The sequence below is a fragment of the Lottia gigantea genome (genome assembly GCF_000327385.1).
Source record: "Lottia gigantea unplaced genomic scaffold LOTGIsca_1, whole genome shotgun sequence".
Classification (NCBI taxonomy): Eukaryota; Metazoa; Mollusca; class Gastropoda; family Lottiidae; genus Lottia; species Lottia gigantea.
Window position 1 is genome coordinate 564,905 of NW_008706746.1, and position 13,022 is coordinate 577,926.

At 34.9% G+C, this 13,022-nt stretch overlaps 1 protein-coding gene across 1 annotated transcript; it reads left to right on the forward strand.

Moving 5' to 3' along the window:
* The first annotated feature begins 402 nt into the window (after nucleotides 1-402).
* Nucleotides 403-12,132, forward strand: LOTGIDRAFT_205519 (hypothetical protein). Its single transcript, XM_009045391.1, has 13 exons — nucleotides 403-510; nucleotides 1,325-1,496; nucleotides 1,744-1,831; nucleotides 2,639-2,733; nucleotides 4,429-4,513; nucleotides 5,460-5,536; nucleotides 6,067-6,121; nucleotides 6,686-6,800; nucleotides 7,264-7,345; nucleotides 8,010-8,120; nucleotides 9,103-9,189; nucleotides 9,686-9,788; nucleotides 12,061-12,132. Exons 1-12 carry the CDS (start codon nucleotides 410-412, stop codon nucleotides 9,770-9,772), a joined length of 1,155 nt encoding a protein of 384 aa, XP_009043639.1. The 5' UTR covers nucleotides 403-409; the 3' UTR covers nucleotides 9,773-9,788; nucleotides 12,061-12,132.
* The last annotated feature ends 890 nt before the right edge of the window (nucleotides 12,133-13,022 follow it).

The window sequence follows — 13,022 nt, forward strand, 5'->3', positions numbered from 1 at the left end:
GACCCACAATGTTACTGATTCTTTATCTCCAACTTGACTGACTTAAAAACCTACTTTATATTCATAAAAACAGGCAAGGTCTTTATCTTAAACTCAAATATATTCAATATATAACCTTTATGACAAGGCACACTCTGCTTCAAAACACTCTGAGGTTGGCCTTGAAATCTCTCAGCTGGTACAGAGTGGGAAGGATTCATTTTTCAGGGGGTTCATCCTGAAATCATGGTTAACTATTTTGCAACTTTCGTCTTATATTGCTATTAAATTTCACTCAAATTAATCAAACCTAACATTTGCCTCAAAGTTTTTGCTATTATCTTCCTCGAAATGTCCACATTTGCACAAATCAAATTAATAAAAAAATTACACCCTCCTTTCTCTAACATAAACTCTCCCACCCTTCAAGATGGCAGCTGAAATTGAAAGCATAGAAAATATTCTGGAAAAACACATCCCTGCTGCAGAATTGGATGAAGTTGCACGATTACTTTATGGCAAAAAGTTAAGGTAAGCCTTATACAGATATCTGAGCTTTCTCAAAAGTTTGCCATGGAATATTTTAGTCGGAAAACGAACTTGTTGTATTGTTGACTTACTTTTAGTTATCAGTGGGTCAATGGACGAGTTTACTTAGGACTGGGGTGAATATGGATTGAAATGTCGGTCAAATTGGAATTAAGTCAATTTCGTCTAAGATTTGGAAAATTTAAAGAATTTCAATTAATACTGAAAGAATTTTGATTTGTTTCCTTTAAATTGATGCAATTTGTTTGATGTCTGAAAATGACACAGAACCAACCTTCGTCCCCCCTCGAAATTCTAGATGATGTTTCCCTATTTAAAGTTGCATGCCCACTAGCTCTTTCAGAATAAAATAAACATTAGGCCTAGTTCAGATATTTTTGGTCAAGGGTTTTCATACTGTAGTATATTCTTGTTATTCAGGGAGTTTGCTCTCTATTCGCTCATGCAAGGTCCTCCATTTCTGAAACTAGCTGTCCTGATGATGGTTGTTTATCAGATTCCCTCGTCATCCAAACTGCATGAATAAAGCTCTAGATCCAGGGTTCCCAGCCTTTTTTCAGGTAGCATCAGATTGCAACAGTTCACAATGAACCAGAGTTTCATATTTCTACTCATTTTTATTTAACACATCTTTATCGTTTATTTTGAAAAAGTTTTCAGACTAGTCCCTGACCTCATGAAAAGTGCATTACTACCCAAATTGGGATTGCAACCTAGAGGGTGGTCAAATATGAAATAAATTTGTTGTAATTTTTAAATTAAATGAAGTTGTATGTCCTACTGTCCTATTTTTTAGAATTCTACCTCTACCACAGAAAGCATTAGATGATGCCCGACAAAGAAATTTTGAAATCAAAGCATATGGTTTTGATGCAGCAAAGGAGAGCACTCGCAGTGCCAGGATCGTACGTGTCGGTGCCATACAAAATAAAATCATTCTGCCTACCACAGCTCCAGTACAGGAACAGGTAAGTTATAATTTTGATGCCTTTCTGCAACAAGGTTTGACAACTTGCCATTCTTTCAGAGAGTCCACAAAGTTATTTTTTATTCAGAATTTGGTCAGGGCTTCTATTCTTATTGTAGCGGCATTATGGGCCACACACTATAGTAAATTAGTGACACTTGTCCTACTTAGAGTATTATATTGATTGTCTTTGGATTGTGATTCTGTGTCAGTGATTGTAACTGATGTATTAAGTATTGATATTTCAGCGTGAGAGCCTAGAGAAGAGAATCTGTGAGATTATAGAAGTAGCAGCAGGATGTGGGGTTAATATTATTTGTCTTCAGGAGGCTTGGAGTAAGTTCATTGAAATTCCTTTCTCTTAAAGATGGGTTCCCTTGTCTTCATTTATGAAAATGAAAATATTAATACTTATATGAATAGAAAGTAGAGGAGTTCTAATGACTTGGAAAAATACCAGTTTGTCTCATATGTCTATAATTCATTCATAATTAGCTAAATTGGAAGAGAAATACCAGCAGAATTCCAATGAGTGACCGATCAAGAAAGGTCAAAAAGTCTTTTTTTGTTTATCCAGTCTGTTCATACATGGACATTTATGATTAGTTAAAACTCTCAATTATGTCCAATAAGAACATAATGATATGATTAAGAATACATGACAATTCATTAGAAAAACCAATTAATCAAATAGTTTGCTTAATTTGACATTAAAAAATAAGAAAACTCATCTTTAAATGGATTGTAAAGAGATTTTCTAAATTTTGTGTATGTATTTCAATTTTCAATCAAATGTCTGTGGTTGTTGCAATTCCACTAAAACTGAGTGTTTGATGACGATAAGCGATGGTGGTAAAGCATATTTTGCGATTAGTGACGTCATCAAACATTTATTTTTTGCAGGAACCACAAAAGTCTGACTAAAAATTGAAATTGGTGCGTGTCCCTGATACACATATACAATTTAGAAAACCTCTTTACAATCTCTTTAATGAGATACTACCTCTATAATGCACATATAATATAGATTTTCAAACTCGGCCAAGAGTATATATTCATCAGTTGACTTATCTGGTGTAATAGCAATATAACAGAATCCCTCACCGATACATGGCAATTCAAATGTTTATTTTTTATTTTCAGACATGCCTTTTGCGTTCTGTACACGTGAAAAACAGCCCTGGTGTGAATTTGCTGAAACTGTTGAATCTGGTCCAACTACAGCCTTAATGAAGGAGGTAGGGTAGAGTTGGCCATTTTGATGATATTATTGAAAAAACTGACAGTTTGATTAATAAGTTGTTGGTTATTTTACATTGTCATCATCATAAAATTATACTATATGGCATATAAACTTTGTAAAGCACCATTGAATACTTACGTTAGAGCAGTAATGAGCGCTATACTAAGTTCAATAATCTTAATCTTAAACTGAAACCATTGAAACGTTGTGCACAGTAAAACTCACGAGTATTATACCATATAAACTGATGATGACAATGTAAATTGTTGAAACGTTGTGCAAAGTAAAAAAATGAAATGAAATGAATGGAGTTTTACGTCCTACTCTTCTGCACCTTGTGGGCTAATGAAGACGGGCAATGCCATGCAGGGTGCCATGAGGGAAATTTTGCCAGGACAGCGGCATTAGCCTGCTCTTTTTCGATTTCCAACTGTCGAGGGATCTTTAACGTGCACAGCCTGTGGCACACGTGGCCTCGGTTTATTGTCCCTTTCCGAACGACTAGACGCTTTTTCCATGTCAGCCCCTCTTACCTGCATCAGTGACAGAGGGAAATCGGGTTGAAAAATCCGAAGGTATTATCTCGACCTATGCCGGGATTGAACCCTGGACCTTCAGATTAGCGAGCAAGCATCTAACTCACTGAGCCACTGCCGCTCCCTGTGCAAAGTAAAACCCAGTAGTAGTATGCCATATAAACTGATAAAGACAATGTAAATTGTTGAAACGTTGTGTACAATAAAACTCGGGAGTAGTATACCATATAAACTGGTGATGACAATGTAAATTGTAGAAACATTGTGTACAATAAAACCCAGTAGTATCATACTATATAAACTGATGATGACAATGTAACTTGTTGAAATGTTGTGCACAGTAAAACCCAGGAGTAGTATACCATACAAACTGATGATGACAATGTAAATTGTTGAAACGTTGTGTACAATAAAACTCAGAAGTATTATACCATACAAACTGATGATGACGATGTAAATTGTTGAAACGTTGTGTTCAATTAAACTCAGGAGTAGTATACCATATAAACTGATGATGACGATGTAAATTGTTGAAACGTTGTGTACAATAAAACTCAGAAGTAGTATACCATATAAACTGATGATGATGATGTAAATTGTTGAAACATTGTGTACAATAACACTCAGGAGTATTATACCATATAAACTGATGATGACGATGTAAATTGTTGAAATGTTGTGTACAATAAAACTCAGGAGTAGTATATCATATAAACTGATGATGACGATGTAAATTGTTGAAACGTTGTGTACAATAAAACTCAGGAGTAGTATACCATATAAACTGATGATGACGATGTAAATTGTTGAAACGTTGTGTACAATAAAACTCAGGAGTAGTATATCATATAAACTGATGATGACGATGTAAATTGTTGAAACGTTGTGTACAATAAAACTCAGGAGTAGTATACCATATAAACTGATGATGACGATGTAAATTGTTGAAACGTTGTGTACAATAAAACTCAGGAGCAGTATACCATATAAACTGATGATGATGATGTAAATTGTTGAAACGTTGTGTACAATAAAACTGAGGAGTATTACACTGTAAAATTGTGTTCTATTATTTAATGTTATCTCTACCACAAAATGTGGTTTGAGTATAATTTTTCTATGTTTTATAAACATTATTATGATTTTGATTTCAGTTAGCACGAAAATACAATATGGTAATAGTTTCACCAATATTAGAGCGTGATGAAAACCATGGTGATATCTTAGCTAATACTGCAGGTAGGTTTTTCATGAGTAGAGTTACTTCCCTTGATTAGAGTTACTTCCCTTATACTTCTAGTAAAGAGATTTAGGTCTCCTTAAAGCCTGTTGCTAAATAAAGTTCCATCTCTTAGTGTTTTTTTCATTGACTTCTCTACAATAGCCTAAAAAGAAACAGAACAATTGGACAAAAAACAATATTTTATTTCAATTTTCCATTCAGATACAGAATAGTAGGATATAGATCAATATTTCAATGGCCTAATAGACCATATTCACGCCTCGTTTTTATACGCCCACCCCTCTCTATGTCGACATATATTGTCGGCACCCCTGTCTGTCCGTCAACATTTACTTGTAAACGCTCTAAAAACTAGATTTGTTGATGGAATCAAATGAAATGAGTTATTGCCCTTGCCCCAAAATCTTGAATATTTACCATCCGCATGCAGTGGTGGGCGTATATGGCTGTGGTCCACTATCTTTAGAAACTGAAAGCAAGGTTTATAATGCAAATTTTGTCATCCATGGATAAGATGGCGACGTCATATGAAGGAATAGCCTATGTGACTTCAATGAACCCGATCAACAGCAGGAAAATGGGCTTATAACTGTGCTTTCTTAGAATGGTGTGAAGTAAAATTCATCTGAAAGTATTATTAAGTAGCTTAATCAACTCCAATTTTAATGACATAAAATATGATAATTTTGAGTCAATGGGATTGAAGAGGGAGACTTTAAAGACGCCCAGGTGGCGGTAATATGCAGTAACACATTGATACGAATGTTTGTATGCATTATGAGCCTTGTTCTGGATTCAATACAGCTGATGAATGAATAAGGTCTATGAGTTACAGAAGAATAGGATATAAAACTCCATTTTATTTCAATGGCCCAGTAAGTTTTAGATAAGTATGAGGCAGTAATTGAATTGTAAAAGATGATGTTATTGGTTGTATTTCAGTGGTGATATCCAATACAGGGGAAGTAATTGGTAAATCACGCAAGAATCATATACCCCGTGTTGGCGATTTTAATGAGGTAAGAAAGTCAGATACCTACTATGTTTTCTTAATCTGATTGGGCAATGTAGGTTTCTCATTTACTCCTTTTATCTTTAAATATTATTTAAATTAATCAATATTTATATCAAATTGGTTGCATTAAAGGGACAGTTCTGCCATCTTCAGGGGTTGATTTTGGTCTTGAATATTTGTAAATAGTCCTCAGAAGTTCTAGAAATGTATGAAAATCTTATATTCATTCAAAAATACTTCTAACGAGGAATTTTACTTGTTATTTCTTTATATGTTTTTTGACAACCTTTCTTTTTAACTTTCAAATTCTGTACACACATGGATTCGAAGGCTCAAATTTCGACAGTGAGCTATGAACGCTATTACTTATTAGCTCAGCTAAAATAAATCCCGTTTTTGAGACCAAGGTACGATTGGTCAAATGGATTGTGAATTTGAACCTTAATGTGTGTGATGCAATGTATCTTTTGAAATTTCGGTGTTTGGATTCATGACAACGTTTTGACACACTGTCATTATATTGATGTATTTCAGTCAACGTATTATCTTGAAGGAGACACAGGTCATCCCGTCTTTCAGACTCAATTTGGTGAGTAGAACCCATTCTGGAGGGTTCACCCAACCTCTTTTCTGCCCAACAGCTCTTGCCTTCACTTTTCACCAGATTTTTTTAACCTATCTATCCTTTTAATTTAGGTTCAATTTAAGCGCTATCATATTGCATTTTGGGATCCATCATTTCCTTTGATTAGCCAAAATTAAATTTGTTCAAAACGATCTGTGAATAATATCAAATGGTATATTTTCCCTGAAGATCTATAGAACCTGGTCTTCAAAGCCAAAACTGAAATATTGTACATTAAAGAAGCCCTGACAGTTGGGAATTAGAAAAAGTCGACTTAGACAATGCCCTAAAGTATATTTCCAGTGGTGGCGCTAGCTAGACTGGAGCTGAAATCAAAATGCAGCAACTCTGTAGCCTCATCGTCATGGAGTGTTCGCCCAAGAAAATTGACGAAAAATTGAAATTATTTGGTGCATTCTGACAGATATTTTGGTGCAAAAAAGTATTAAAATCATAGTGGGGGTTGCAAGTTTTCTAGGGGAATCAAATGACCCCCACTGTATACCTTATTGCTGTGTGTGTTTTCAGGTCGTATTGCTATCAATATTTGTTACGGGAGACATCACCCACCCAACTGGATGATGTACGGAGTAAATGGGGCAGAAATCGTTTTTAATCCATCAGCAACAGTTGGAGCTTTAAGGTATTAATGTTGTAGTATAATAATCCTTAAACCAAACTTTCTTTCCGTCTTCAATGGTTACCTTTTAATTTCCATTTAGCTACTTCAGTTGGAGTCTGAAGGTGTCCTGCTCTTGAACATTCATCTGTTTGATAATACCGCCAGCCAATTTCTTCTTCTTTTTGTGATGTGAACAAAAGGTGTTTTCTGAGAAGCATTAGACACTGAATGCACTTTTGGTTCATTAATCACTAATCGCGAAGGGCATTATGTGAAAATGCATATTTTACAGTTAGTGAGGCATGAAACATTTAGTTTTAGTGGAATTGCAGGAGCCACAGACGTCTGGTGGAAAATTGGAATGGTACAAATTGATACTATCAGTATCCCCGATAAAATTAAGAAAACCACTTACAATCCCTTTAATGTATGACATGTCTTTTTATTTTCTATTTCTTTAATTCAAATCCATATTTTTTTTCAGTGAACCTTTATGGCCGATAGAAGCACGAAATGCAGCTATAGCCAATAGTTATTTTACTTGTGGTATAAACAGAGTAGGCTCAGTGAGTTATTTCCCTTTATCAATTATGTAGTGTTATTATTTGCAACTGTAGTGTTTATTATTTGCAACTGTAGTGTTTATTATTTGCAACTGTAGTGTTATTATTTGCAACTGTAGTGTTATTATTTGCAGCTGTAGTGTTATTTGCAACTGTAGTGTTATTATTTGCAACTGTAGTGTTATTATTTGCAACTGTAGTGTTATTATTTGCAACTTTAGTGTTTATTATTTGCAACTGTAGTGTTATTATTTGCAACTGTAGTGTTATTATTTGCAACTGTAGTGTTATTATTTGCAACTGTAGTGTTATTATTTCCAACTGTAGTGTTATAATCCAACTGTTGTGATATCATTGTCTTTGTACCAGACCATCTGTAAGATAAATGCCAAACCTTTTGATAGTGGATCAGAAACATGTCAGTGCCCATGATTTTTTAGTCTAGTAGATAATTGGCATCTTATGTTGCTGATATGTTTTGGATATACAGCCCTCATCAGGCCACGTATTCTCGAAACGCTCTAAGTGCTAGGATATCTTAGAAAAAGTGTTACAAATCAAGACCCTAGGACCAAGATTGTTTCGAGAATACGAGTCCAGGACAGTTATTTTAGAAATGATGTTTAACTTTCTAATAATTGACTTTTGAAATCTTTTCAACTTTCAGGAAGAGTTTCCAAATGAATTCACATCTGCAGATGGTAAACCAGCTCATAAAGATTTTGGCCATTTTTACGGTTCTAGTTATTTTGCTGGTCCAGATGGCAGCCGAACACCGGTAGGTTAATTTCAAGGGATATAATCGTCTATTATTTACCAGCTGATAAATATATATAAACCATTTACTAATGATTTGAACTATATTGATAGTGCTGGCATGGGAACAAGCTCGGTTGACGATTTTTTTTACTAGAGCCTCGTCAAGAGTTTCACCGACAGTTGATCGTTTTCCACTGAGTCGATAATTTCGTACAGATCATGTAAGAGGAAGGAAAATGAATCTAATTGGATGATGACACTCTGTCTTGCGGACGATAAACTGGTTTGATATTATTAACCCTGTCTTGTCTTGGAAGCATGGGCATTTTACTCAAGATTCGAGTAGGTGACACAACTGAGAACACCAATTTACATCATTCTAATTTTCAGTCATCCATCTGTGGATTTTGCAATTCCACTAAAACTTAATGTGTGATAAGGTCACTATCACAAAATCTGCTTATATTTATATCATATAAGGCACTTTGCAACAGTGATGTCATAACATGCTTAGTTTTAGTCGAATTGTATGACAGAAGTTTGGAGTGGTGCAAATCATTGCCAAATGTGTTCCTGATATACATAAGATTTATAGAAAACCTCTTTACATTCGTTTAAAGATGGGTTTCGTTATTTTTCAGTGTCAAATTAAGCAAACTATTTCATTAATTGGTGTTTCTAATAAATTATCATGTATTCTTAATCATATCATTATATTCTTATTTCATATAATTCAGAGTTTCTACCAATCATAATTGTCCATGTATGTACAGTCTGGAAAAACAAGAAAGAGACTTTTTGATCTTTCTTGATCGGTCATTCATTGGAATTCTGCTTTCTAATTTAGCTAATTATGAATATAATTATGGACATATGAGACAAACTGGTATTTTTCCAAGTCATTAGAACACCTCTGCTTTCTATTCATTAAAGTATTAGCATTTTCATTTTCATAAATTAAAATAAGGGAACCCATCTTTAACAGTTGTTATTATTTACAGGGGCTATCTAGAACAAGAGATGGTCTAATAATATCTGAGATGGATCTGAATTTATGTCGGCAAGTGAAGGATAAATGGGGTTTCAGGGTAAGTAAGAAATTTTATGATTTTAAGCCAAGGTATTTAATCGACAAAAATATTTTCTGTTTTTTACGGTGGTTTTTTACAAATTTTTACATGTTTAAATTATTTAAAACCATATCTTTAATACAGAAACTAAATCTTTTTATAGAACGGATATGGCGGTAAGAACACTGAGCATAAATATCCGACTTCTCCATAGCGAGAACCCTCTAAGGTGTCATGTGACCTAATGCAATAATTAAGTATTGCATTTAGAAAGTGGCTGCTCCCAGGCCTCCAAAAAGTTGCACATTCATTTAGTGCAAAAAATGTCATAATATTGAAAGAATATTCTTTCAATTTGCATAAAATACAGGATTTAATTCAGTCACAAAAAAAATTAATTCTTGACCCCTTAAATTCAAAATTTTTTTGCGACAACCCCTTCCAACATAGGCGACACTGTACCTTGACGGGCACTTATTTCTTGGTCCAATTATAATGTTGTTTTTCTCTTTAGATGACGCAGAGATTAGATCTGTATGCAGAGGAACTGGCTGAGGCTGTGAAACCAGATTATAAACCGCATATTATTAAGGAAAAATAATTTTTCAGGTTTTGACGTAAGATTATTCTTCATATTCAATAATAGCATCACGTGATGCCACTCTGCACTGGAATAGTCCAACCAGTACACAGTTACCGGTATCATACTGTTTGTTAAACAGAAAACAGGGAATAAACTAGAACTGTGAACAGCGTGGCAACGAGACCATATCCCATGGGTTCAAAACCTTTTGAAACTTCTATCCTGTTAGCTTTCAACTTTTGTCGACTAGTTAGGTTCTGTCATCATGCTGACTGGTATTTATAAATATTATTTAAATCTTCCATTTACATTCAATAAATTGCCCTCGAGAGATCTCAGAATGTAAGAGAATATACTATGTTAAATTCCCAGGAAGTTTGAGGGATAAAATATTGGCTAATCAGATTAACTCATTGTCTGGTTCACTGATGGTGTGAAAGTTCAAACCAACAGTTTTGTATAACACACTTAACCATTGTCAATCATGAGAATTTTATGAGATAACAAATAAAATCTTTATTTATATTTTCAAATTTATCCAAATTTAATGATTTGAATTTTTATAACAAAATATCCATATGACATATCGTTTAAGAGAGAATTCCGAATGCATTCTAATAATGTAAACCACGCTGTTGTTAATTTTTTTTGCAAAATATTTTTATTCATTATTGCCATATATCATTTCAAAGAGAATTTTAAGGCCATTAATATTTTGAAAAAAAAAATAAAGCACCTGTTTTTTTAGAGAATGTGGTATAGTCGCAAGTTGCAAAATGTCAGATTTCGATGGGCTATTTATCCAGAAGTTAATGTTTTTCATCAAATATCAGCATATCTATAGATAGATGAGGTCAAGGAAATCCTACACTGAAAAATTCAAGGTCATTAACGTCAAGGTCGCTGAGATATAGACTTTCAAATTTCCGAAAGATTCCAACGGATATAAAAAATATTTAATTCGAAATTCAAAAGTCTGTTCCCAACTAGTTTTAGATAAAGTAACCAGGTTTTGATATACACTAAATTCCTACAAATCAGATGTTAAATGGAGAAATCATTAAATTCTACGAAATTACACAACTCTCAGTGAATGCGACAATTCCGGTTTGATTTTTTTCTTGTTAAATGATTCAACTTAATTATTATAGATAATCTATATGGTTTTTGTCCACATATGAGAATTACACCGGAGGAGAGTCGCCCAACCTGATTTTGAGAAACCGGAAGTGATTTAAAACTTTTGATCACATATTTTTTTTTTTTTTATTTTTATTGACATTCTGTCTATATCCTATGATTTTCAGATCGTTTGGATAATAAGCGCCTAAGTAGAAAATTTCCAATTTATAATGCATTTTTTTTTCTCTATAAAATTTTTCAAAATTTTAAGAATTTTTCAATTGCATTCCATACATCTTGTTACAAAGAGCACAAAAAAGAAAACCTGAGGTAAATTGGACCACATATAAGCTCTACAGCCTCCAAACCAAATTTTAAGCCATATGTTACTTCCGGTTTAGCAAAAATTTCAATCATTTATGATTCCAGCCTATTTAAAAATCTTTGGTCAAAACAGAAATACTTGACCATTTTCAGTTTGTTTTAGAGACAAAAAAAATCAATTGCATAACATCGATATTTCGATTTGCCTCGCAATTATGGTACAACACACTTCTTTCATAACAAAGTACATAACGTTTTATCACACTTTACACACGTCGTCATCAGATGATGACTGTAAATTGTCTTAAAATGTTTTGTACTTTGTTATTAAAGAAGTGTGTTATACCATAATATATTCCCTTTTGTTTTCTGTTATAAAAACAGTTTAAAAAATTTTGGCGCTCTTGCCGAATATCCAGCTTTGCTCAAAGCTTTCCAACGATCTATTACGACCCTGGCGCTATAGTCGAGCTTTGTTACGCTTTGGTTCCGCTTTGTACGCCGCTTTAAAGCGCCATCAAAGCGCCGTTGGTGTGAACGGAGCATAACACGTCAAGCCTTTCAGAGAGTTCACATAGCCATCAATATTTCTTGAGATCTTGATGCATATTTTTTGCTGAAAGCCTATAAAAATGATATTTTTGAATTTGTTAAAAATGAAGTAAGGGTACGATTGGGGTACAAACCATTTTTCTAGTTGGGCACATATAGGTTCATAAACTTTGCATCCTTTTCATGCAGTCCACATAGCTATAATAATGTTGTTGTTTATATTGTGTTCACTGGTACTCCCAGTGCTGTCACCGGTATCTAAAGAATGATTTTAATAAAAGTTTAAAATAATTTGTTTTTATTTTCAGTGATTATGAGATCCAATGGTGCTGGAAATTCCACAGAAAATGATAATGCGAATAAATTTGTTTTAAACACTGGTCTGATAGTTAACGTTGCCATTGAGACGTATCGTAGCCCCCCAGAGTTGTCCAAGCCCCAGGAGAACTAGCCTAGCACCTCAGATTTATCATATCTTAACCCCTCAGAGTAGCCCCTCAGGGTAAGCATGGCTCAAGAGAGCAATCCTAACCTAGCACCAGAAAGCTAACCTTACCCCGGAGAGTAATCCTACCCAGAAAGCTAACCCAACCTTGAAGAACTAATCTAGCACCTCAGACTTATAGCCCTGGAGAGATATCTTAACCCCTCAGAGTTTTCCTAACCCCAGAGAGCTAACCTAGACCCCCTGGGTAAACATGGCTCAAGAGAGAAATCCTAACCTGGCATCAGAAAGCTAACCTAGCCCCGGAGGGCAATCCTAGCCCCAAAAGCTAACCCAACCTCGGAGAAATAACCTAGCCCCTCATACTTATTATAGCCTTAGTGAGCTATCTATGCTTGGAGAATAACCTAGCCCATCAAAGTCAACCTAGCCACCCAGAGTTATTCTGGACCCTCAGCCTTAGCCTGTGGAGCTAGCCCCATTAAGTTATCCAAGCCCCTGAGAGCTATCCTAGACGCCCTTAGTTATCCTAAGCTTGGAGAACTCAAAGTCATTCTAGCCACCCAGTTGTTACTCTAGTTACGGAAAGATTCCTGGGCCCTGAGAGCTAACCTTGCCCACCAGGGTAAGCATGGCCCAAGGGAACAATCCTAACCTAGTCCAGGAGGGCAATCCTACCTATAAAGCTAACCCAACCTCGGAGTACTAACCTAGCCCCGGAGGGCAATCCTACCCAGAAAACTAACCCAACCTCGGAGTACTAACCTAGCCCCGGAGGGCAATCCTAGCACCAGAAAGCTAACCCAACCTTGGAGAACTAACCTA